The sequence below is a fragment of the Melospiza georgiana genome, chromosome 21 (genome assembly GCF_028018845.1).
Source record: "Melospiza georgiana isolate bMelGeo1 chromosome 21, bMelGeo1.pri, whole genome shotgun sequence".
Lineage (NCBI taxonomy): Eukaryota > Metazoa > Chordata > Aves > Passeriformes > Passerellidae > Melospiza > Melospiza georgiana.
The window spans coordinates 10,281,367-10,306,306 of record NC_080450.1 but is presented as its reverse complement, the minus strand read 5'-3'; the positions used below and the strand labels follow the sequence as shown (position 1 = coordinate 10,306,306).

Sequence of the window (24,940 nt, the reverse complement as noted above, 5' to 3'; positions counted from 1 at the left end):
TCCCGTTCCGCCGCTCGGTGCTGGGGGCGCGGCGCTCCACGGCCCGCCCCGGCCCCGGCCCCGGCCCCGGCCCCGGCCCCGCTCCGCCCCGGCCCGCCTGCGAACCCGGGACCCTTGGCCGGCCGTGGGGCGGCACCGCTGGGAAGGGAAGCGGAGAAGGCGCCCGCCCTGCCCGGCCCGCGAGAGGGACTGCAGGCTCAGGCAGAACCCCCACAGTCCCGCCGGGCACCTGCCCCGTCCTCTGCCGGTCCCCAGCCCAAGCTGTCCACCACAGTTTATTCCCTGTACATTTCCACTCCATTATCTCTTCTTCCCAGCCTGTTCCATCAGCCTGACCCAACCACTGTTACACCCCGAATAAGCCCCTCCACTCAAATGAGTAGAGATGGACTTTGGTGCAAGATAACCACCATCATTTGCCTCCACCTGTCTCCACTTCTATCACTTGGTGCCCTAGCCCTCCCGTGAGTCACCATCTGGCCTCCAGCCTTATCTCCTCAGTAAGTTATCAGTTGGCATCACACTACCATTTTTAGGCACTCTCTGTGGAGAAGAGACCAGCTAGGGACTGCAGAGCTGCTCCAGGGCTGGGCAGGCTGAGACCCCCTCACCTGAGTGCAGAGGTGTGGGCAGGCACCAGGTAAGGAGTGTGGTGCTGCTGAGCTCTCCAGCAGCACTGATGCTGAAGAGGTGACACAGTGTATCTGTATCACATCAAGCACAATGGTGCTGACGAGCAAGAGCATAAATATCAACCTCAGAATGGTGAATCTCAGACATCAAACCAAAAATGTGCTTGTAACAGAGTGAAATATCAACTGCCACCAGATCTCTAGTGTCTGACACTTTTAGAAATGAAAGATTTACCCCAGCGTGCATCATCTGGAGCTTCAAAGTCTTTCTAGCCTCTTCCAGTCAGTCCCACTGAACTCAGCAGCAAGGTGAGTTTCTGGATTCCCACAGGGGATGTAAAGCTGTGTGACATCTGTAGCCAGATGTTGTCCTTCCACCATTTGGCCAGAGCAGAGCAACTGTCTTTGTGCTGATGGAGCATCAGAGCTCTTGGTATTGTATAACCACTGAGGAGAAAAAATAAATGATGCAAACCTGTAATAAATAAAAATAAAAATGACTTTTGGCTTGATCGTCCCACATTATGATCATTGGCCCAGAGGGTGAATCCCGGTTAAAGAAAGAATTAAACCAAGAATTATGCAGAAATTAATGTGACCTTAACATCTGGGTATGTTTGTTTGAGATTGTAGTGGATTTGGCTAGAGACCAAAGCAAAGGACCCCTGAAGCAGTAGCATTTCATACACCATTGCATAAGGTACCATTAGTTTCTAATCAAGATTTTAAAATCTGGTAATCATAAGTAGGTAGGTAGGTTTTGTAACCATCTACACCCTTGTTTGGTTTTGCTAGGAGCCAATGGCTCTTGGATTTGTGGAAACACAGATTTCAGTCTCTGTAGCATTGCACTGACAAAGATCTTTCCCAGATATGCAGAGGGTCCTGCTCAGGCCCCCTCAGAGCCCCTCTGGGTTCTGCTCTCCAGAGCAGGACTGTATTTGGTGCCTCCCAGCCATGGAAGGGAACAGCACAGCACATCACATGAATCCCTCGCTGGCTCAGGGTAACGAGTGGGTCAGTAATCAGTGCCTGCCTTGGAGATTTGGCTTCCCCACCACTCTCTGCAGCAAGTCTTCTCTGGCCCTTCCCTCCAACAACATTGCTGTGAAAAGCTTAGGTATAGGGGGAGATTCTTGGATAAGTAGACCTCACTCCTCTCAGATGAGGGCTCTGTAATTCTGATCACATTGGGAAGAACAATAACATGCTCTGAAAAACTTTCATAATCTCCTGGGCAGGAGCACCTCAACCTCAGGCAGATTTTATTGTAGTTTCTATGCGGCAAATCCTTGTGTGCTGCTTTGGGGTGCCTTTGTTCAGAGAATCCTGTGGCCTTAGTTACCTCAGTACTGAGCTGATGCTGGTTTCTGGGTGTTGGAAGAAATTCACCGGCAGCTTAAAAACGAACTAATGCATCCAGAGGGCAGATGTGCTGCAGTAGTGAAAACATCTTCGCAATGTGTGTTTGTGATGTTTGTCCCAAACATCTTCACAATGTGTATTTACATCTTTGCAATGTGTGTTTGTGATGTTTGTCCCAAACATCTTTGCAATGTGTATTTACATCTTTGCAATGTGTATTTGTGATGTTTGTCCCAAACATCTTCACAATGTGTATTTACATCTTTGCAATGTGTGTTTGTGATGTTTGTCCCCAAACATCACAAATAGCACAGAGGTGAGGAAATTCATGGTTAGTCCTTGCTGTAATCCCAGTACCAGGTAACACTAATCTGGCTCTGTCTCAGGCTCCTTTCTCTTTCACTGACTTTCTCCACAGAGGAGAGTGCTCTGTTCCTGTGGGGCTGGAGCCTTGGGAGCCAAGCAGGAATATCCATTAAGTGTTCCTCCTGTGAAGAAACATTGTTGGGTAATGGTACAGCCCAACTGAGAGGGAATTCTCCCCCTGGATTAGGGAGAGTGTGGACAGATATAAGCAGCTGTATCAGGTATTGCAAAACAATGTACACATCCCTGGGTTTCTGTTGGGATTATTGGCCATAAACCAGTTAGTTCTCTGCGTGGTGGTGTGTGTCAGGTGATGTGACTGGATGCAAAACCTCCCCTGCTCATGGGTCTAGGCTGGGAGTTCTCCTGCCTTCTGCAGGGCTGTTCCATGTAGCCCCGATCTAAACTCCTGCCAGCTTGGCCAGGGTTCCAGGGCTGGTGGGACAGCTACAAGAATGCCCTGAGCTGTACCAGTGTGTCCCAAAATAGGCTCTGCCACCCAGTGTGTAAGAGGCCAACTCAAACCCAGAGCAGAGGTATTTGATTTCACCTATTTACAGTTCTGCACTGGATGGCAAATCCACAAAGCCAGCATGACAGCTGTCAAAACTTTTGACTACTTACATATTTTAGCAACAAGAGGCATTAATGTTCATTGGCTACAAGTTACCTAGTTCTCATATCAATTAGTATTCTATCTGCCATTGTTTAATGATTCTTTTGCTTCCCATGCTAATTAGTCCAGTCTTAGTCTTTCTCTTCTTTTGGGTTGGTGGGTTTCCTGGGTCTGTGACCATGAGCAGGTGGTCACAATCTGCCCCTGACAAAACTACATTTCACCTGCTTGGAGCTGATTCAACCCAATTGCTGAGTTAGCTTTATTAGTTTCTTCCTTATCTTCGGGATTCTTCCTAATGTCCTTGTAACTCATAAATCCTGCATTCCTTGTTCCCGCTCTCAGTAGCACATCCTTCTTCCCAGGCTTTGTTAACCTCTCATTAAGTCTGAGATCATCGGATCAAACCTTAAACCTTAACAAGACAATTCCACCAACAAGTAATTCGTCTTTCTAAGACAGCGCTTAGACCCTATTAGCTGCTCTCCGCTCGGGGACTAAATCTCATTTCTTTTTGCTTAGGTTTGAAAGCACGCAGAGATCAAACACCAGGTAACATCCTCTCTCAGGGCGACGTGCCGGTGCTCGGCGGTGCCGGTGCGTGCGCGGGCGGTGCGGCCCCGCTCCGGGCCGGCAGGGGCGCGCTCGGCCCCGCGGCGGCGGCTGCCGGGCCCCGCGCGGACGTGGCCGCGGAAGTGGCTGGCGGGGCCGGGCCGTGCCACGCCGGGACGGGCCGGGCCGTGCTGGGCTGGGCTGAGCCGCTCCGAACCGAGCCGCGCTGTCTCCCCGTGCCGAGCCGCATCTCCCGTGGGCAGCCGCCGACGGAGCCATGTCGCGGGGCAGCGGGAAGGGGCTCAGCCTGAAGGACAAGCTGGACGGGAACGAGCTGGACCTGAGCCTCTGCGACCTGAATGAAGTGCCGGTGCGGGAGCTGGTGAGTCTCCGGCCGCAGGGACCCCGGAGGGGGTGGGGAGCGGCTCCCGGCCCCGGGAAGGGGCAGCGTAGGGCAGCCGGGTGTGCTGGGGGCTTGTGACCTGGCCTGCAGGTGTTTAAAGCAGTGAGGTTCTGTGTCCCGCGGGCCCGGCGGCCGCTAGTTACTGCTGTCCTGGGATAAGAACCTTTTTGACACAGAGATGGATCCGGAGATGACGTGACCGTGGAGCAGCCGCGGGGGATGGATAGACTGACGCGGGAGAAACCGCAGAGGCCGAAGCAGAACAGGTGTCAGAGGGGGTCGGGTGAATGTCCATGTTCATTCAGTGCCTTATTTGTCTTTCAGGCTGCTCTTCCGAAAGCTACTGTCTTGGATTTGTCCTGTAACAACCTCGTTTCCTTGCCGGTAAGGTGCTAGAGAGCCTCCGTGGAGATCAGTCTGCTGGGAAATGTTTGGAAAGATAGCTGGTGCTTCAGTAGAGGCTTACCAGGCACTGTGGAACTGGCACTTTCGCTGCCCTGGGGTGGCTGAATGACTCAGTTGTCAGTGACAGGTCAGTGCTGGCAGTGGATTTGGCTGAGGCAGGAGAGAGTACAGGGTTGCACTGTGTGAAGATTGCAGTACATTCCTTCCAGAGCGTCCCCAGGTGAATACAGAGAAGTTTCATCAGCAGAGGAGACTTGGGTTTGTTCCTGTCATATTGTCATCCATAACCTTCTCGGTCTGTCTTATCTGTCCCACTGTGTCTCACCTCCATCTTCCAAGGCAGAGGAGGAGAGCGATTTTCCTCCATCACAGTCCTGTAGCAAGTCAAGGATTTGTGCCTGATTTGAGGTGCAGGCTGTCTCCACTTAGGTTCCTCCATAAGGGTGCTGACCAGCTTCCTCTGGGTTTTCTTTGTTTGGGTTTTAGTCAGACTTCTGCAGTTTGATGCATCTGGTGAAACTGGATTTGAGTAAAAATCGGTTGCAACAGCTGCCCTTGGACTTCGGCCGCCTGGTGAATCTGCAGCACTTGGACCTCCTGAACAACCGCTTGGTCACCCTGCCGGTCAGCTTTGCACAGCTCAAGGTAAAACTGTTTGCTGGGCAGTTACGTAAAGCTTTGGGATGCAGCCCAGGGTCTTGTGATCCTGCTCAAGTTGATTTCTCTGGTGAAGCATCCATCCTGCTGACTACCCATTTCAAAATTCAGCTGGGTCTGCACTGCAGCCCAGTAAAAATCCTCTCAGTCTATTGAAAACATCTCTGCTCATCTTCTCTACCTGTTTCATTAATGTGAAAACTAAGCAGTTCTTTCCTTCTGCTTTGGATCTCTTAATTAATTCCAAGACTGCTGTGCTCTTACAGCCTTCCCTTTGTGCCTTTTTGCAGAACCTGAAGTGGCTGGATCTGAAGGACAACCCCCTGGATCCTGTCCTGGCGAAAGTAGCAGGAGACTGTCTGGATGAGAAGCAGTGTAAGCAGGCTGCTGTCAAGGTAAGGAGTCTCGTTTTATTCTAATTTATTTTTTTCCTTTCATGGCTTTGAGTGATTCTTCCTCTGTTTGCTTAGCAAGCTGGGCAGCTGCTGCAGGACCCAGAAGTTTCTTCCACACCTCAGGGAGTGAGGTGCAGGTCCACTGCACTGACTCCCCTACTGCTGTGTCTGTGGAGAGCAAACACCTGACTGAGGAGGATGCTTCTCCATTTGTGGAGTTAAGAGAGGATTTAAATGCTGGTTGCCAAGAAAGGAGGCATAATCAGACATAGTAATCCATGCCTGTGCTGATAGTACAAAAACCTCTGGAGAAGTTCTGGCAAACATAAATAGAAATGTTCTGTGATCCTCTGAATCACTGAGCACCAGTTTGCCATGTTTGTTTTTAATGCAAAGATTTGTTTTTTAACAGAGACTCACATAAGTTATGAGTTCTTTTCAGAGCCGTAGCTGTAGGGATAGGTGAGGGTTGAGGGTCAGCCCCAGCTGCCTGTCCTCAGCCACACTCCATCTGTTGTGTTCTGAACTGACTGTGCTTCTAGGCTTCTGCACAGCCCTCAGGTTGTTTTCTTGGCTGTTTCAGGTACTGCAGCACATGAAAGCAATCCAGTCTGAGCAAGATCAACAACGGCAGCGGAAACTCCAGGCAGAGAGAGGTAGGGACAAAGAGCCCCCACGTGCTGTCTGCTGAGGACTGCTCTTGGTCTGTCTAACACACCCAAACATTCTGATCACCATCTAATAAATTGTCATCTAACACATACTTGTAGCCACCTCAACCCAAAGTACTCAGGGAATAGTAGGGTAAAAGGGCTGGAGGGAGAAATATAGCAGGGGGGTAGTGTATGTGATTTCTTGGCCTGAGGAATAGTTAAATCTCTAGAAGGAATGTGCTATAGGTTACCTATAAAACATGAAAGAAAAGCATAGCAAAATGCAAGGTATGTATTACTAAATAAAATGATAATAAAAGAGGATAGTTGTTTATGGGTTTCCTCATTCCAGTTGGGATAATAAGGTAATAAGGAAAATGGCAGTGACAACACTTTGCATAAAAGGGAGAAACTTGCTGTTTAATTGGTTTCCTCATTCCAGTTGGGATAATAAGGTAATAAGGAAAATGGCAGTGACACCGCTTTGCATAAAAGGGAAAAACTTGCTGTTAACCCCCAGAAATGGAGAAGAAGCGTGAAGCAGAACAGCGAGCAAAGGAGGCTCTGGAGAGAGAACTGCGGAAGCGAGAGAAGGCAGAGGAGAAGGAGCGCAGAAGGCGAGAGTACGATGCTCAGAAAGCTGCAAAACAGGAGATGGAAAAGAAAACTAAAAAGGAAACAGTGCACACCCGAAGTAAGTAGTGTCTGTTTTGGGTGGGATTGTGTCAGGTTTCATTGTCATTAGATTGTGCTGCTGCCAGAATTGCTTTCATGCAGCCCAGGTGCTGGGACACTGGAAGATGGTGGGAGAGGGCAGAGTGGAACTTACAGGAGTTCTCATAAACTCTGCTGCTGTGCCCTTTCCCCCTTTTCCTGTGTTACCATGAACTGTAAAGCTGCAAGTCATGAAGTTCTCCAGCTGTTCCTAATGAGAACTTCCCTCCACTCATTTTTTTCTTAAGTCTACTGAGCTACATTTGCTTAATCAGATCTTGTGCAACGCAGAGGTGCTTTACACCCCCTTCACTGCTGCCCATGAAACTGGATCTGAAACTTTTCATTCTAAGCAGTTACATCCTGCACATCTACTTATTTATCAGAGCTAAGTGATGAAAATTCACAACAAAAGCCAACTGCAGCAGAGGATTAAGTATCTTACCTGTTGAAATGAGGGGAGAACGACCATCCTGTGATGCATCGGACTCGGTTTATTGATCGATCAGCCAGTTTAAATAATAGTGTTAACGGACTTCATGCATAGTCCAAAATCCAGGTTCATGATAGGCTAACAGAGAAAACTCTAACCACACCTTTTGTTTTACAATACCGCTAATTGTTTACACAAAATAAAACCAGTGTTCCCACTGTGATATGAAAGGTTCCCAAAACTTCCATATCTGTTCCCAGGGTGCCATCTTTTCCCAGAGAGGGTGTTTTGCTTGTTATGGGAAGACTGCCTGAGAACCTTATTGTTTATACAATGATGCCTGAGAGAGTCTAATTGTTTATAGAAATCAGGCTGGGAACTGCTTTGGAACTGCTTTGCAACTACCTTTTACTTTTCTCTCAATTGTATGGCTTCATGGCCTTTTTCTTTAAGCCATGCTTGAACTAAACTCCCAACACTTACCTGAACAGTTTGTTTGTGAGCGTAGCCTGTTGTTGTTGGTTCATTCCTCACGTTGTGTCCTGTTCACGTTCTCACTGCAGAGCCGGCCTCCAGCTCCCGTCCCCCTCAGCCTGCCCGGCACAAGGCCTCGTGGTCACGGTCAGTGCTGAGAGTGCTGCTCTTTGTGCTCTTCTGCATCCTCTGCACCCTGGCTGCCTGCAAGCTGACGGAGCTGCAGCATCAACCTCTGTGTGTCAGTGTCAACACCCTCTACGAGGACGTGGTGGCTGCTCTGCAGAACCACAAAACCCTGCAGAACATGCTACAGCACAACTCGCACCAGTGATTGTCCTGGGTGGGCATTTGCTTCATCAGCATCTCCTTCCACCATCTACGCAGCCAGAATTCCTATGGAATTGTGTTCTGATGAAACTGCTTTGAACCAGTCAGCGTTGGCTTGCTGGTCCACTCCACAGAGCAGAGCTATTGTTAAACTATCTTTGTTGTGCATGTCTCTCAGTCGGCCTGTAACTCCCATTATTTGTGCACATTAACCTAAACTTGTTACCACTCCTTGCCTCCAAGTTGTGTCCACCAGGATTGTGAGGCACAGGAAGCTGACAGTCTATAGGAATGGGAACAAGCAGCCCTCACATCATCTGGGTGAGACAGCTGTAGCTCTGAGCTAGAGGTGGAAGGTTTTTAATACATATCCATTCCTTGCTCTCATTTCTGTTTGTGCTAAAAATGGTGGTATGGCTGTATGGGAATAATACACTAAGGCCACACTCCAGGACCAATTACAGGCATGTGGGATGGCTGTGCATCCTTGTGTTGGAGCAAAGAGGCTGATGTGCTATTGAAAGAAGCTGAAAATTTTCAATACAATAGTTTTCATGGCAATTTGTCTGAACTGGATGTTTATGTTATTAACATAGTTTTCATTTTAATTAGGCCTTTTAGGAACAGCCACAAATGATTGCCAAGTACACGGGAGTAATTCCTGCCTGCTGCAGCTGCGGAAGCAGCGCTGGGCGGCGCTGTGGGAGCACTGCTGGCAGGAACGGGAGGCCTCGGGGCTGGGGAAAGGCTGGGAGGTTTGGTGGTTTGTATCTCAAGAGGAAAACTCACCTCTGCAATGGTCTGTGAATTATTTCGAATTTCCTTAAAAATTATTTAAAATTCATTTTAAAATTTCCTTAACTTCCATCGAGCAGAAGTTTTTCATATCCTTAAGAGCTTTGTGAGTTCTTAAAATGAAGTGCAAGTTTCAGAGAATATCTGTGCTACGGACTCCACTGAGACATTCACACTGGTGTCCAGAATTGTTCCCTCCTCTCATACCTATCACAGCATTAAACCCTCATTTTTCTGTAACCCGATGATAAGATCGTGGTTCCCTGAATATGGCCCAGGAGAGAGCAGCAGCACAAGTGTCAGATTAAAGGAATGAAGGGGTGCCTCTGCCTCAGGAGGGTGCATGTTCCCAAAGCTTCCTTCAAACACCTTTAAGCTTTGCTTTGGGTGCCTAGCTCATCCCATTCTTTAAAAGATCCTTACCCTCTATCCAGAAATGTTCAGGAAAATTACAAACAGCATCTAAAGCAATGATTCCTCCATGCAGCCCTTCCTGCCAACATTTAGATGAGTGCTACATAGGTTGGTGAGCATGGGCTTATACAATTTATAGATTGGGGTTAGCAGCACTTCTGGTCAGGCCAGGGCTCCAGCTGGGTGCCTAGAGCAAGCAGGGCAGGTAGGGATTTTTCCACTGGAGGCAGCAGGGTTCCAAAGAGTTAACTTCCACACATGGGATGCAGTTTAATTCTCAGCAATGCTGTTACAAAAACCCTCAACTGTCCTTGTGTGTACACAAGTGCTGGTGGCTGCACGGACAGGCCGTGGTCCCCAATCTAATTAAAAGGAAGCTTTTTCTGCCAACTGTTTAGACCTCATAATTCCAGCACATATAATCAGATTTCAAGACCTTCTGTAGATTAGGCTGTCTGGAGACTGAATCAGAGCACTCTAAACTTGTATCTGAAAATTAGTCTTACTCATTCCCATCTGCTACAGCGGAACAATGAGAGGCTATTTGTGAGGTAAAGTTCTTTCACCTCGCTAGAGCAGGTGCTGGGGGGGCAGCACCAGGTTGCTCCAGCTTCAGGATTTGTCCCAAAGGAGGGAGAAGGTAAGTCCTTGCAGTTCAGGAGAGCAACAGGAAGTATTCCTTTTAACAGAGGACATACCTGTCTATATTCAAGACACCATTATTTAGAAGCAAAGGTTATTCTTCAAAATTATTTATTTTATAGAAAAACAAAACAACATCAGTACTATAAGCTGTGTGCAACTCGTGCTTAGGGAAGATGTTCACCACCTTTCTTGTGTAAACTCCTGCTATTCAGCAACTTTATCCAACTTTTTTCCTTCTACAATAAAGTCTTAATGCGTTTCAAGTCTTTAAACAGGGATCATTGAGTGTTATCTAAGCACTTCTTCACAGAAGAAAACTGAAAACTTGACCAGACAAATGGTAAAAACCCTTATTCCCTGGAGCTACCCAGCGAAATCCAAAATGGAACACTTAACTGAACAGTACAACCCTTTTTCCCGGTGCTAGCCAGTGAAATCCAGACAGAGGTCGGGGTCGTGGGAAGTCATGTGCAGGTAGATGCGGCGGGACAGCTCGGGCCCGACGCGGCGGGCGGTGGCCGTGACGCCCTCGCCGCGGTGCACGGCGATGTTGGCCAGCATGTTCTCCCGCTCCTGCTCCGAGGAGCACCGCTCGTAGGCCTGGAAGCAACAACAACGGCATCACCCGCTGGCATCCACTGCTCAACAAACCAATCAAAGCTATGCACCTGTACCTGCTCTGCCCTTCCACAATGTACACTCATTTTTCACCTGGTCTCCGCCCAAGTCCCATCTGTGAGCTTGGAGAGTGAAGCCAGTGCTGCTCCCTCAGTGGGAAGCCAGACCAGTGGATGCCAAGGAATCGGTTCCTTCGTTAACTTACTGAACCGCTCATGGAGAATCACTGTGTCTCATTTAATACTGATTAAATTATTTCTTCCACTCCCTGGCTGCCTGCACACAGTGCTGGGTATCCCTGAGGCATCCTCACCTGGATCAGAAGCTGAGGAGAAGGGTAGGCAGACACGATAGCCTCAGCCATCTCAGAGCTGACACGGTTAAATTGCTGTATCTGCCTCTTCCAAACTTTCAAGAGACCCTTTCCAGAAGGATCCACCTTCACCCCTCTGCAACAGTCCTTCTCCAAGTAGAAAGAGAACCCTGTGTTCTCTCGCTCTCGCCTAGGGAGAACAAGGAATGAGGAAGCAAATGAGACAATGAGGCTGTGAAGAAAATCCTGTCCCTGCCATCTGTTGTCACAGAGCCAGAGTGCCATCCCTCATTTGAGCTGTCAGAGACACAACTGGCATCAAAGGAAACATGAATAATTTGACCCTGTTTTCGTTACATGCACTAACAATTTCTTTAAGACCCAGATTGCTCCTGAAATATCAACAATCCCATACTCAGCAGCAATCCTGACACAAGCCAACTTGCAGACAAAGTGGTAAACAAGAATTCACCTTCTGGCTGTCAACCATAACAAAGCACTTTTAGATGTCATTTTTAATGACAGCTCATCTCTTGTCATGGCTGACATGAAAATCCAGCAGCTGCTGTGACAGGAATGCCAGGATTGCATGAGACTGTGCAAGATGGCTTTCTTAGCTATCACTGTGCAACAAGCTGCTGTCCTCCCTCATCAATGGAAAGAATCAAATGGTTCATTCTCAGGCATGTCTCTTCATTACACACTGAAGAAGAAAAGCTGGCACTCTAAGAGCTAACCCTACTCGCATTCCCTTTCCACTCCAAAAATCTGACTCAGAACAAGAGCTCTACTTGATGTCAAGGCTCCAGTGTGAGAGCTGAAGGTAGTGAGGCACCAGAATAAATTGCCCAAAGAAGCTGCAGATACTCCAGGAAGTTGTGGATGCCATCCCTGGAAGCATTCAATGTCAGGTTAGATGGAGCACTAAGCAGCCCTGTGGAATGGAAGATGTGCCTGCCCATGGCAGGGGGTTGGGTTAGATGATCTTTAAGGTCCCTTCCAACCCAAACCAGCCTGGGACTATGAAATCAGGGTTTGTCCTGACCCCTCTGTGGGCAGGACATCAATTTCAAGAACAAGTCCTTTGTTGGAGGAGCTGCAAGAGCAGATGCTCTGTCACCTGCACCTTTAGGAACCATTGTACCCTGTGTTGTACCTGCTATTCCTTCCCAGTAGCTCAAAGTGCAGCCTCTCCAAATCTCCTCTGCTTACTCACTTGTATGGTGCTTCAGCCACAGCTTTGGTGAACATAGTGGCATATTCCCCAAGCTCCTCACTGCTCTCAAAAATGCTGATTTGGACTTGTGTGCTCAGCTGCAGATCCACCAGGGCCTGTATCACCAATGGGAACAACAAATGGCACAATCAGTCTTGCTGCATCAAATTCCATATTTGTCTGAAGCAGAAAAGGGTCACAAACGTCCTGCTGTAGGACAAGAACCTGCACTCTCCATTTTGGGAACAGTTAAGACACTGAAATATTTAGAGGCAGTCTGTCTCCTGACAGTTAATATCACCTCAGTGTCCTCTAAGCTGCCTCACTCCCCTGTGGCCCTTGTTATGAACAAGCCACCACCAGTGGCATTGGCCAATGGGCCCTGAAGGGCAAGAGGTGTTGTGGCTGACATCAGTATCCAGGAGAATGAGACACATCAGCCTCTGTGGGAGCAGGCACATGACTGAGCAGTGGGGAGCTGAACCCAAAGAGCTCTGCCCATAGACTGATGGACAAATGAACAAGGAAAGCCACGTACTCCCATGTACAAAATTGTGTGACTGGGTCAAATGTTCAAATACTGGGAGACAACAGATGATGGCTGCATGTGTTTTAAAAGCACTCACTTCTTTCACATCCATTCTGGATAAGTCCAAGCTAGAATCCTTAGCTTCCTTTTTTCTCCTTTCTCCCCGTTTCTCTTGATTCCCACTTGCTGCTGTCTGTCGCAGCCTTTGTTTTGGCTGAACTTGAAGAGACCTAAAAAGAGTCAGGTAAGACTGGGGTGGCAGTCTGGATGGACCTTTGCTTCTGTTTCTGTACAAAAAGTGCTGGAGCCGTTCTGGGAATACCTCTTGTACTCCAGGCTTTGCTAGAAAGAATTAACATGAACACCTACGGCATTTTTCAAGACCAGAGCAAACACAGAAACATTTGGAGGGAAGAAGTCTGACCTGAAATAATTTTCTACTCCAACTACTGCCAGAGCCAGAATTCTCCCAGGCATTCTCTCCATCATGTGAGCCACATAGCTCTGCAGGGTCTCCTTCTGCCTTTCTGCACAGCCATCAGCATTCTACAAAGATGAATGGGAAACACAAGGAGTTAAACAATGTTGAGGTATACAGAGAAGCACAGCAAATTATTGCTCTGGTTGTAGGTCTGCAGAAAGAAGGAAAAAAAAATAAACTCACTTGATGTAACAATGTAACTCTTCAGAGGAATGTGTGAAAAATTTTAACTAGTGAAGAAAGCTTGTCAGAACTTTGCATTATACAGCCCATTAATGGCTTCTACGCCCAGATTTCTGTTTCAGTGAAACCCTGCATTCCACCCACACCAAAACCTTCCTGCCACTAAGAGGGATGGCAAAACACTGGTTTGACATCAAGGCATGTTCAGGAACACAAAAGTCATAAGCATTCTCACTTGCTTGTAGCTGTGAGCCATGGACAAAAACTCCTCCAAGCCAAGCAGAACCAGAACATTTGGTTCTTCTGTCCATTCATCTCCTCCTCCCATCTGTTCAGATATGAAAACAAACAGGCCACAGTCTGTTTAGAATTCACTCAGACTCCCACTCAGATCTCTGAGCAGGGAAATTAGAGGGTGTTCACTTGGGTTGCTAAATACAATTACTAATGACCACAAATAACACATGAGGAAAAGGAGGAGATTATAAAAATTTTGCTCACATACCTGTGATGTCACTGTCTTTCTCCTCCAGGTGATGCTGCAGGGAACAGCGTGGTTCTCAAACACACAGGAATAATTGGCAGCCTGCAAAGCACTAAGGATCTGCTCGCCACCTTCCACCTGTAAGATGACTGAAATCGATTCATGGGTCAGGCCTCCAGAGAGAGGAGACAACAGTCAGTACAAGGCAGCAGCAGGCTGTGAGGACAACTACCTGGATCCAGCACCACTGTTATGTATTTCTGGCACTCTCCTGGCCGCTGAGCTTTCAGCATCTTGGCAACGGCTCTCTTCCTCTCTTTCTCCTCCTCCTGCTTCCTCCTCTTTGCTTCTTGCTCTTTCCTTCTCTGCCATACATTCTGGCAGATTGCCTCCCGTTCCTTCTGACTATATTGTCGCTTCTTGAGAGGGAGCGATGTTTCTGGCCTTTCTCTGCTTACCGGGGGGCTGCCAGGCCCGTCAGAGTCGACTGGCAAGGAGCACAAGGGGGATCTCTCAACACTGCGTGTACCAGTCTCACTACCACAAGCTACTTCTCCAGACGGCGTCAGGTCTTGCCGAAGCCCTTCGCTCCCAGGAGCCATCAGGTCACCGCTAGCACAAATCCCAGACGCCTCTCCTTCATCATCAGCGCCCAGGCTGAAGGGCTCAGGCTCCGCTCCCACCCTCATCTTGACCCTCTCGTGCAAAGGGACGACGTCCATCCCCTCTTCGCTCCCGCTGCTCACCATCTTGACAACCTCTGCCACTTCAGGCTTAGGAGATGGCGACCGCGGGCGGCTCGGCTCGCCGAGGCATGGGGACGGCTGCAGCAGGTAGGCGAAGGAGGGCAGGTTCTCCTCCTCGCTGCTCTCAGAGCCCAAGTCGCTCTCCGCCATCTCCCCCGTCCCCTCAGGGGCACCCGAGCCCGCCTGAGGGGAAAGCCCGCGCCGGCCGCTGGTTGGCCCGGAGGCGCGTGCAGTGGGCGGCGATTGGTCCGAGAGCGCGCTCTCGCTGGCGTTCGGACCAATCGCCGCCCAGCGAGCGCGCGTGCGCGTCGCCTTGCCAGCGGGCGGAGGCGGGGAGAGCGGCGCCAGCAAGATGGCGGCGCTGGGACGGCTGTGTGAGTGCGGGCAGTGCGGGCAGTGAGGGCAGTGAGTGCGGGCCTGTGGCGGCTCGTTACCCTCTGAGGGCGGGAGCGGGAGGGATGAGCTCGGGACAAGGTGCCCCAGGGAGGTCACCCCGCGCGCCGTCGCGCCCCTGGTGGGATGTCACCACCGATAGCGTGAGGCCGAGGCTTTCGCTTTTGCTTGGAGCTGAGGCGGAGCTGTGGTGATGGCGATGGGCGGGCTTGTGTATGTGAAACTGTAGCTATGCTTCGTCTTGTCTGATTTCCTACAAATCGTCAAGTCCCGAAGGCTTTACTTAGTGGGTCATGTCCTGAAATTAATGGGGGTTTGTACCCTTTCCTCAACAGTATTTATTAGAATTATGGACAAGTTTGGGTTGGAAGGAACCTTAAAAGTCATCTTTCCCGACTCCCTGCATGGGCAGAGATGCCTTCCATTAGAGCAGGTGCCCTATCCAGCCTGTGCTTGAACACTTGCAGTGGTGGGACATTTCCAGCTCACTGAGTATCCGTGATGAATTAGTCAGGATAAACCAGTGGTTTTGATCAGGTTAAGGAAACAAGATAACCTCTGTTCTGCACTAACCTGCTGCTTAACGGGCTAAATAGAGGGATTCAGAAAAATCAGGTTTGTCTCCTACCTGCATAAGAGGTGGTACTGAAGAGATTTTGGGTTGGGGGGAAACTTAAAGATCACCGAGTTCCTACCCCCTGCCATGGGAAGGGACACCTTTCACTAGACCAGGTTGCTCCAAGCCCTGTTCAATCTTAAACACTTCCCTGAAACTGGGAGGATTAATGAAAAACACTGTGCTTCAGACTCCCTTTTAGCCACTCCCAGGGCTCTGTATTCCTTCTTAGAGCCTTTAATCATAGAATTACAGAATCATTTTGTTGGAAAAGACCTCCAACAAGTCCAACCTTTATACTCCTTCTGGGTAGTCCTCAGACTGTTTCTAGCTGGTCATAGATGTTTATATATTTTCCTCATTTGTAAGATTTCAGGGTGTAACTGTGTGAGTGAGTGCCATTTGGTCAAAGGGGAAACTGAAACAAATCACAACCCATCTTTCCTCAAAGCACTGTAGGAGCAATCCACAGCAAGCAACGACACCTGTGCTGCATTTTACAAGAATGAAACTCAATTTGTGCACATGAAATTTGTGCACATGATTTAACATGCTTGCTGAGAGTTTGATTCTTACCTGGGCAGCAGCAGCAGCATTTGAGATGTGGCCTTTTTTCAAGGAACTTAGGCCATTTTGGTCTAATTTATCTTGGAAGTACTTTTTGTTTCTCCCAGGGCTTTCCTTTGCCTTTAATTTTAAAGCCTGTCTTCCTTTACATCTGACAGAAGGAATGATGTGTGATAGTTTTTTCAGCTGACGTTCTTTCTCCTAACCTAGTTCTGACCACTCACCAGCCAAGCCTGGTTGCTGTCAGATGGGCTTCTAAGAAAAGTGGGGGCAGCTCGAAAAACCTGGGTGGCCGCAGCCCGGGGAAACGCTATGGCTTCAAAAAAGCCGAAGGTAGGTCTCAGTATCTTATTTGCATTTCACTGGGTTGTTCGCAGCTTCTCTCCCCGATATGTGTCAGTAGTTGAGTGTGTCAGGAAGAGGTGGGCAGGGCGCTTTTCCAGGAGAGAGAAGGGGAGGATCAGTGAAAGCTCCCGATCAAGGGTTGGTGGTGGGAGGGCAGGGTGAGTCAGCTCCCCCCACCACCAGCCCGCCGGCTGCCAGCCAAAATTGCCTACAGAAAATGTACTTTGGTTCTAATTGGCCTCTCCAGAGAGCCCGGGAGGAGGGAACACTGTGAGACACCTCCTAACTGCACTGCACTTTCCCCCCACACCGAGTGGAAAAACTGAGCATTTCCAGTGTTTACAAAGGAGAGAATTACAAAGCTTAGCAGAAGCCAAAGTGCAGATTCTTGCAGTTGAGTGCTTAATAATTACTAGCTTTGCTGATGGAAACATTTCAATGTAAATGTAGTAAAACAAATGCCTTCAGCAGCCAGAAAATGCCCTGTACCCTAGGAGCAATCTGTTCAGAGATTTCACTTTTTGCCACGGTCTGTCCATCGCCCTTTTATTTCCTGCTAACATCATTTTTGTTCAGATGCTTTTAACATTTCAAGTAAATTTTTCCTTAGAAAATGCCTACAAAAGGTGGGATTTGTCAGTCCCAGAATCGTTTGTGTTCTGCCAGGGCTCTGGGAGCTCTCTCTCTGCAGCCTGGCTGTGTCCCTGTGTTGCAGGTGCCTTTGTCCACGCAGGGAACATTTTGGCCACGCAGCGCTTGATCCGCTGGCACCCCGGCGCCCACGTAAGGCCTTTCTGTCTCTGTGTCTCAGGGAACAGCAGCTACCCCTGAGCCCCACACTCACTGCTCCTCTCTTTCAGTCCCATTCTCAATGCTCATCCCTGTGTTGTGTGGGGTTGGTCACAGAGCCTGCTCAGAGCCTCAGCTGTGTTGGTGGGACTCAGGGAAGGTGTGCAGTGATTGCTGTCCCAGAACACTTCTGTGACCTGACTGGGCACTTGTGCTTCAGGCTGCAATGGGTGTCTCGTGTCTCATGCTGAGCACCATTGCAAACTGGTTGCTGGAAGCAAGTTGTGTTGTGGTGTGCTGTAATGTCCCATTTTGGCCTTCCAGGTCATTCCCCCAAGTGTGCCTATACCTCTCTCCCTTCCCCCTTGCCCCCATGCTGAGTCAGTCCTGTCAATCAGGCTGAACATTCCAGCAAGGCCTCGTGTGGTTGGTCAAGTTCAAAGGATGCCCCTATGCCCAGAGGTCATTGGCCTGTCTGGGTGTCATCTTCCCCTGAGACCCTGCCCCTCTCACCTGGTTGGTGGCTCACCTGTGCCTCCCCTCCCCCTGTCCCTGAGCTTAAAAAGGTGATCAGACCATGCAGCCGGGATTCTGTTGGAGCAGGTGCTCACGTTCAGACCTCTGTAACCATGGAATAAACCTCTGGACATTAAACCCTCCAGCAGAATCCTCTCCTTTTTCTCTTCACCATCGCCTGAAGCCATTCCTCCTGAGGTAAACGGGGTTCCTAACAAGCCTGGACTTGTTCAGTGCCCAGCTGCAACCACCAGCAAGCCAAGGTATCTCTGGGGTGATACACCACAGTTGCTGCCTTTGGCCCAGCAGCGAGGGTCAGACTGGCCCAGGCACAATCCAACTGGGAATATTGGGAGCCTTTTTCCAATAAAGTTGTGTGGTTTTATTTTAAAAAATAAAGCAACAGATGCTGTTGAAGCCAGGATATCAAACAAGGCAGACCAATGATCAGATCTGCTTTAGTTGTGGATGTCCAGCCTCTCCTTTCTAATGCTCCTCATCCTCTCCCAGGTGGGGATGGGCCGGAACAAGACCCTCTATGCCCTGGAGGATGGCATTGTGAGATACACCAAGGAGGTCTACGTGCCCCCACCCCGCAGCAGCGAGAGCAGGGATGTGATCTGCCAGCTGCCCAAAGGAGCAGTCCTTTATAAAACTTTCATCAGTGTTGTCCCTACCACAGAGGTAGGAAGCTTCAAACTCGTCAACATGCTGTGAACCTGCTGTGTCACCTGGGCATGGATGGGAAGGACAGACCACTGCAGCTATACTGGCATCTGAGGACAAGAGTGGCTCTGAAGATACCAGTCTAGGACTTGGTTTTGTTCCTGAAGTGCCTGTGATCTGTGTTCAGGCACTGAGATCACCTGCTGGCATTTTTATGAGTGTTTAATAAATGCTGTGGGGCAGCTGAAGGTCTTGGCTGCTCATGGAATGTGTTACCATGGTCATGTAGTACCTGGAGAGCCTGGTCTGTTGTGCCATTGGATGAATTCCCTGTACAATCACTCTTGTCTCAGTACTTGTCCTGCTAATAATTCCCTCTATTTTTGCTCATTTTTAGTCATTACTGTTCTGTTTGTTCCTTAATTCACAATACTACAGAACAGATTTCCACATGCACCTATGCTGTGTACCTGGGAGCTGGATTTTTTTGCTCTAGCTCACTCACCTCAATGCTTACCTTTAATATCTGAGTGTGCCATTCACTGGCCATGTGAGGCAAGTTCTCAGGCCTAATTCTAACTCATTGCTGAGTTCAGGGGGCCTGGCAAGATGCCCAAATCTGGACTAGTATTTGAAGCCTCAGCAGCTGGAGGTGTATGATAAAGCATTATCCAGGATACTCATCCTTTTGAGTCATTATGTGACATTTTTGTATTGCTCAAAATAAAGGAGCCCCAATGTGTTGTGCCCAAACTGATCTCATTTTATCTACAGGTTTGTAAACAATTTTAAACATTGACTCTGCAGTAGAAAACAAGTTATCAAAATCAGTAATGTAAGGACACTGGTGTTGACATTAGACAATTCCTCTGCTCTGCAGAAGACCAGGTGAACTGGGTCAGCCACGTGTCCACCTGTGCTTCACATCTTCATGTAGATCCAGCTGTTCAGTCTGTGCATCTGTCCTTTCCCTGTCTGCAGATCCAGTCCCATGGTTCACCTTGGTGGTCTGTATTTGGGTATAACCCAGGGAACCTCTCCAGATCCACGTGTGGGCTCTGTACAGAGCTGTTGCCAGCCACAGAGGCTGCTGGTGCCAGAGCATGCAGCAGTGCTCCAAAGCACATCCCTTGTGCCATTCACAGGTGAAGATTTCCACCTGGCACGTAATCCAGACACAGTAAAGCACTTGATAACCTAAGAAACAGGTGAAGCAGCACAACACCACCAGTGCCTGAGGTCTGATCCCTTGTACAGCCAGCAGTGCTGCCTCACAGAGGTGTGAAATGCTGCTCCTGAGGAGCTCTGGCCCAGCAGACATTCCCCTTGGCTTTGCCCTGTGCAGCTCCAGCAGCTTTGCCTTTGGTGTTTGCCAGAGTGAGCAGATGTCCCTGGTTCCTCTGCTCAGTGCAGTGCCCAGCAATGGCTCTGTGGTTGTTCTTGTGCTGCAAGGAGGGTGGCTGGCTTGGTCTTGCCTGTGTTTCAGGTGGTTGTGGATCTGGGTGAAGGTTTGGCCGTTCACTGTGGAGGAAAATGGAATCCCAGGCACTTCAGCTGCTGCCAGCACGGGGAGCAGCAGGACACTGAGGCCAAGGCTTACACCGCGGTGTTCCGCTGGGTTTGGTAGCTCAGGGGGGCGTGGAAAGGCTCTGGAACACCATGTCTGTCCAAGGTCTCTGAGCTCATTCCTGTTCCTGAGAAAGCTGGAGGATGCCTCAGAGCATGCTCATAAGGAGGTGGCATCTATTGAGGAGAGAGGAAAAGAGCATTACAGCAGATCAGAAATAACCAGATTATCCCACCTCTTCTTACAGAGGAGATGAAAATGCTCACAACTGCCAGCAGCCTGAAATGAAACCCCCACAGGCCCCCAGCACAGCCAGCTGTAGGCTGGGGAACACCTGGGGATGAGAGCATCAGTCTGGAACATGGCACAAACTGCTGAGAGACACATTCTCACCTCACACTCTGCCAGGTTCCTGCTCTTCCCTGTTCCCTTTCAAGGACTTGGCAGAAAGCCAGAACAAACTTGACTTTTGTTGGGAGAGAGCTGCATTTGTTTTCCCTTGACTTAATAAAAATGACTAGGATTTACACAAGTACCTACAAACCAGGTGTTGTACCCAGGTTTGGCAGCAAGTCTCACTGCACAGAGAGAGGAACCTCCAGGCCTTGTCACATTTCTTTTGGCAGAGCTGTGCTAACTTTCTCCCCACAGGTGACAGGAAGTGGCATGATGATGATGTGGGAAGAGCTTTCAGTGCTGTTCCTAAACTACTTGTCTTTGGAGCTTTACTCTCCTGTGCCCTCAATGCCCAGGTTTCATAGAATTACAGGATGGTTTGGGGTTGCAAGGGACCTTAAAGACCATCCAGTTCCAACCCCTGCATGGGCAGGGACACCTTCCACTATATCAAGCTGGAACTTTTCAGGCATTAGAAATAGCTCCAAACACTGAGTGGCAAGGGCTACCTATGCCAGGCTTTATGGTACAGCTTTAAGAGCTCAAAATCCAGGTAAATCAGTGAACTTTTAATGCTTTACTCAGGGTTTCAAAAGTTTTTGTCCTGCTTCAGACAATGAAGTCTCTGAATGGGAGCATATCAGGATGCTGCCACAGGACCTACTTGGCAGGATGCACTCACTTTTCCCTCTTATATTGTGGGAGTGCAAATCTTAAATATCATACCAAGCAAAGCCTCCTGCTCATAAATAAGCCATAAACATTTGAAGGTAATACCAAGGCACGTCCCCAGGAGTGTCCTGCAGGGAGAAGGAAGCAAGAACCCATTAAAGCCTTAGAGATCCAAAAATAACACTCCCAGCCTGGACTTGTATGGAGCAGGTGATCTGAAGAGCCTGCCATTTCTCCGTGGGGCTCTGCCCTGCCTCCTGGCGCAGGCATTTCTGCAAATGCACTGGGGGAGGAGAGATGGATCATTAACCAGCACAGATGTACACCAAAGGAGCCTCCCGATACACTTTGTGCTCTCCCAGAGATAAAAGCTATCGGGAAGGCAATCACAGAGCACAGAGTCCTCAGCTACCACCAACTGTGAGGCGAGACACAGAAATGAACCACAGTGGTGACTGCCACGGGCTCCTGCCAGCCCCCCAGTGCAGGGAGGGGAGCTCACCTCCTGGGATGGCTCTGCCCACAGCCCAAACCTGTTGGCAATCATCTGATGGATTTCCTGCTGGCGATCTTTCTTGCGCACGCTCTCGTAGCTGGGCAGGCGGGGCTGCTCCCAGGACGGCAGCTGGTACGTGCTGGGGGCTCCCACACAGAACAGCTCGTCTCCCTAGAAATGTCCATGCCCAGAAAAGGGTCAGTGTGATGGTGCCTCTCATCACTAGAAGTTTATGTCCTGGTGCAGCCTTGAGTTAAGGGTTCAGGGTTCAAAGCTGTAGGTACTTGTCGGCTCCTCTGAACACCCAGAGAGGATATCCACCCTCCAAGGGGGCAATTACACCACAACCTGTGCTGCAGGATCCCAAGCCCCCAGGATCTACCACTGGCACTTCACGCCCAAACCCTTCAGGGCACTGTGCTATCCTCTGCAACATTCCTTCCCTCGACATGCTGCCTTACCCTGGGGTTTTTACATACTGGCAGCACTTCCCAACGTTGAGGGACAGCACCAGAAGATGCTGCCCAGCACCTTTTGTCCCAGGCAAACTCAATAAGCAGAGTCTGTCTCCAAGCCCGTGAGCAGCGTTCCCGCCCAGCTCCCAGCAGGGCCCCTGCCATCACCTGCATGCCCGGGTTCTCAGCAGGGCTCTCCAGCCGTGAGGCTCCACGCTGGGGTCCCACCAGCTGCTGGCTGCTGCTGAAGTAGGGCGGGGGGCGGTCCTGGAATGAGGAGGACGTGAGCATAGCCAGAATCCTTCCCAGCAGAGAGCAGAGCTCAACCACATCTCATGGGACAGCAAGACCCTGGCAGAGGAACAGTGGCTGCCTCCTGCAGCTCTCAGTGCTGGCAGCAGCCCCTGCCTGTTGAGTGACACCAAGAGCTCCAGGACATCTTCCCTGGCAGCACAGGGCTGGAGCCAGCTGGAGCAGGGCACAGCCCGAGGGACAGTCTGGGCCCCAGGGCACGGTTTCATTGGAAATCAGCGGAACCATCTCTTTTTGGGGTACAACATAAAACAACCCAACTGTTCCGCTGGTGTAGATAAGAGCTCCATCACATGCTCAGGGTTACTGAATTTGTTATCTCTTATCTACTGAGATTGTCATTTCAGGATAATGCAGCAAGCAAATCTACAGGGCAATAGTTGTGCTGTTCCCAAGCTGTCTTGCTCCAGTTAAACTGGATTCCCTGTCAAGGTATTGAGCAACAGTGAGCAGAAATCCTGTTCACAGAGAACAGCCCCTCGAGCCAGAGCCTGGACTTGAGCCATTGCTTTACCTTGTTCTCAGAGAACCCCATTTCTGCCAGCAGAAACCAGCCCAAAGACTCTCAGGGCAACCAGGGATGCACAGGGAGGACGATGAGGATTTACTGTTGCTCTTAACAAGCAAGGAGCTGTTTGTCTTGGCCCTACAGCACAACTACAGAAGCTGCAGGAAAACAGCACCCAACTGTGGGTTCAATAACTCATGAGCAAAACCAGTGCAACTATTCCAGCACAAAATCTGCCTCACACTACAACTGCTTCTCTTTTTCTGAAGGAAATACATTTTATGTTCCCTTTCCTTCCATAATTCTTTGCATCCATCCTTCTGCACAGTCCTTTGCTAAAGGCAAGATGTCTGCTTAAAGTTTCCACCTCAGAGCCCAGGGAGATCCCACACTGCCTCAGAGAGCAGCTCCACAGGGCCAGGGAGCAGAGCAGCAGGGCCCGCTCCCAAAGTGTGCCATGGGCAGGCAACAGGAGGGAACAGAGGGAAAGGAGCTGAGACATCGTGCAGCCTATTTCCACTGTGATTTCTGGTGGGGCTTCTCGCCTGTGCTGGACTATTAGATTTGCCCTTCATAGCACTAGTCTCTCAATCCCTTGCTAGCGAGGCTGAATGCCCACTCTTCTCCCAGGGACTGCAAAGTGGTACCTGCAGCCCTTCCCTCAAAAGCAGCTCTGGAGGCTGAGCTTTCCCCAGGCAGTCACTGCCACAAAAGCAACACTGGCTACACACGCTGCTCTTTTTCCATCAGCTTCCCTAGTTGAAAGCAGCCCTAGGAAATTACAGATGTGAGCGAAAGGGCTTTGTGTCCCACTGCTCCTTCCCCAGGAGCTGTGCACAAGAGAGCCAGTTGTCAGGGATGCGGGTGGCTTTGTCTGCCTTGGCCCTCAGCTTCCAGCTCCCTTCCTGCTGGGCCCCTTCCTATAAAGCACAGCCCGACCCCACACACGACTATGCAGGGGGAGGAGAACCTCCCTCCCGAGCTGTGTGGAGAGCAGGGAAGCCTTTTAGTGTTGGGCCCTGGAGAGAGAACCACAATGGCACAGCCGGGCAGGACTGGGTGGGTGAATGGATGGATGGATGGATGGAGTGGGAGCAAGGAGAAGGCAGAGCCCAGCTCTGCCTGGAGGACCCACACCCATCAACAATCCCAGCCAGGCTGCAGGACAGTAACCTGGCGGTGCAGCCCCACAGACTCAGCACAAGGCAACAGGAGCTTGGGGGACAGAGGGGGACTTGTGGGCAGGAGGAAGAGAGGAAGGACTCGGAGGACACTCACATACTGGCTGGGGGTCTGGAAAAGGCGGCAGGAGCAGAGGAATTGGCAGCACATGGGGTCCCGGTGGTACAAGAGCAGCAGCAGGATGAGGATCGCCACAATGAAGACGGAGGTGGACACCGCTGCCGAGAGACGGGAGAGGCGAGAGAGCCGGTGTTTCGACGGGCCCGCGGGCCTCCCGCTGCCGCCCGCTCTCGCCCCGCGGCTGACGCTCGGAGCAGCCCGAGAAGCCGATTCCACCTGCTGCCCGTCTCAAGAGCGCTAAAGCCCCTTTCTGCCCAGCATCTCTCTCCCTACCAGACGGTGAACGACCTGCAGAGCCAGGAGGGGCTCACCCCATCCTGGACCGCGGCGGCAGAGACCGCTCCGCGGGGACCCGCGCCGGCACCCACCGCCTCTGGCCCGGCGCTCTCGGCTCCCTCAGCAGCACGGCCGGTTCGCCGGTGTTGCGGTCTCCCGGGAGCCCGCGGCTCCCCCCCGGCCCAGCCGCGGATCCGCGGAGCCCACCCGCCCCGCCAGAGAGCGGGAACCCCCGGGTTAGGAGCGGCTGCTGCAGCGACCTCTCCCCCGTCCGTCCGCAGGTATCGCCTTATCGGCACAGCCCGGGAGGCACCGGCAGAGGCCGATCCCGCCCGGCGGCCGCCCCCGCCTCGCTCCCGGCACCGCCGGAGCCCCCGCCCGCCACTCACTGGCGGCGATGACGATGGCCAGGACGTTGTTGTCCATGCTGGCGCTGGCGGTCGCGGCGTGGCCCGAGGCCTCCGCGGGCTGCGCCATCCCGACCCCGCCGCCAGCCCCTGCCCGCCGCCCGCGCTCCGCAGCCCGCGAGGGGCGGGCCGGGGCGGGGCCCGAGACAGCGCGCTCGGCGCGGCGCGCCCGGGGCTCCCCCTCGGACTCGCGGCGGGGCCAGCCCGGCTCGGCCGCCGTGCCCCGGCCTCGTGGCGC

At 50.8% G+C, this 24,940-nt stretch overlaps 4 protein-coding genes across 4 annotated transcripts; 2 read left to right on the top strand and 2 right to left on the bottom strand.

Moving 5' to 3' along the window:
- The first annotated feature begins 3,673 nt into the window (after positions 1 to 3,673).
- Positions 3,674 to 8,556, top strand: LRRC59 (leucine rich repeat containing 59). The gene is made up of 7 exons (XM_058039008.1): positions 3,674 to 3,913; positions 4,259 to 4,318; positions 4,826 to 4,984; positions 5,287 to 5,391; positions 5,975 to 6,047; positions 6,565 to 6,738; positions 7,755 to 8,556. Exons 1-7 carry the CDS (start codon positions 3,809 to 3,811, stop codon positions 7,997 to 7,999), a joined length of 921 nt encoding a protein of 306 aa, XP_057894991.1. The 5' UTR covers positions 3,674 to 3,808; the 3' UTR covers positions 8,000 to 8,556.
- On the bottom strand, positions 8,282 to 14,569 carry EME1 (essential meiotic structure-specific endonuclease 1). The gene is made up of 8 exons (XM_058039007.1): positions 13,906 to 14,569; positions 13,695 to 13,822; positions 13,425 to 13,517; positions 12,950 to 13,071; positions 12,623 to 12,755; positions 11,997 to 12,112; positions 10,781 to 10,970; positions 8,282 to 10,449 (listed from the first exon to the last, which is right to left on the bottom strand). The coding sequence occupies exons 1-8, from the start codon at positions 14,567 to 14,569 to the stop codon at positions 10,273 to 10,275; spliced, it is 1,623 nt and encodes a 540-aa protein (XP_057894990.1). The 3' UTR covers positions 8,282 to 10,272.
- A 160-nt stretch (positions 14,570 to 14,729) lies between these two features.
- MRPL27 (mitochondrial ribosomal protein L27) lies at positions 14,730 to 18,559 on the top strand. Its single transcript, XM_058038930.1, has 4 exons — positions 14,730 to 14,793; positions 16,206 to 16,328; positions 17,056 to 17,123; positions 18,156 to 18,559. Exons 1-4 carry the CDS (start codon positions 14,772 to 14,774, stop codon positions 18,360 to 18,362), a joined length of 420 nt encoding a protein of 139 aa, XP_057894913.1. The 5' UTR covers positions 14,730 to 14,771; the 3' UTR covers positions 18,363 to 18,559.
- Positions 18,560 to 19,051: 492 nt separating this feature from the next.
- LOC131092286 (uncharacterized) lies at positions 19,052 to 24,789 on the bottom strand. The gene is made up of 5 exons (XM_058038929.1): positions 24,685 to 24,789; positions 23,996 to 24,117; positions 22,066 to 22,164; positions 21,449 to 21,613; positions 19,052 to 20,054 (listed from the first exon to the last, which is right to left on the bottom strand). Exons 1-5 carry the CDS (start codon positions 24,770 to 24,772, stop codon positions 19,908 to 19,910), a joined length of 621 nt encoding a protein of 206 aa, XP_057894912.1. The 5' UTR covers positions 24,773 to 24,789; the 3' UTR covers positions 19,052 to 19,907.
- Positions 24,790 to 24,940: the final 151 nt, after the last annotated feature.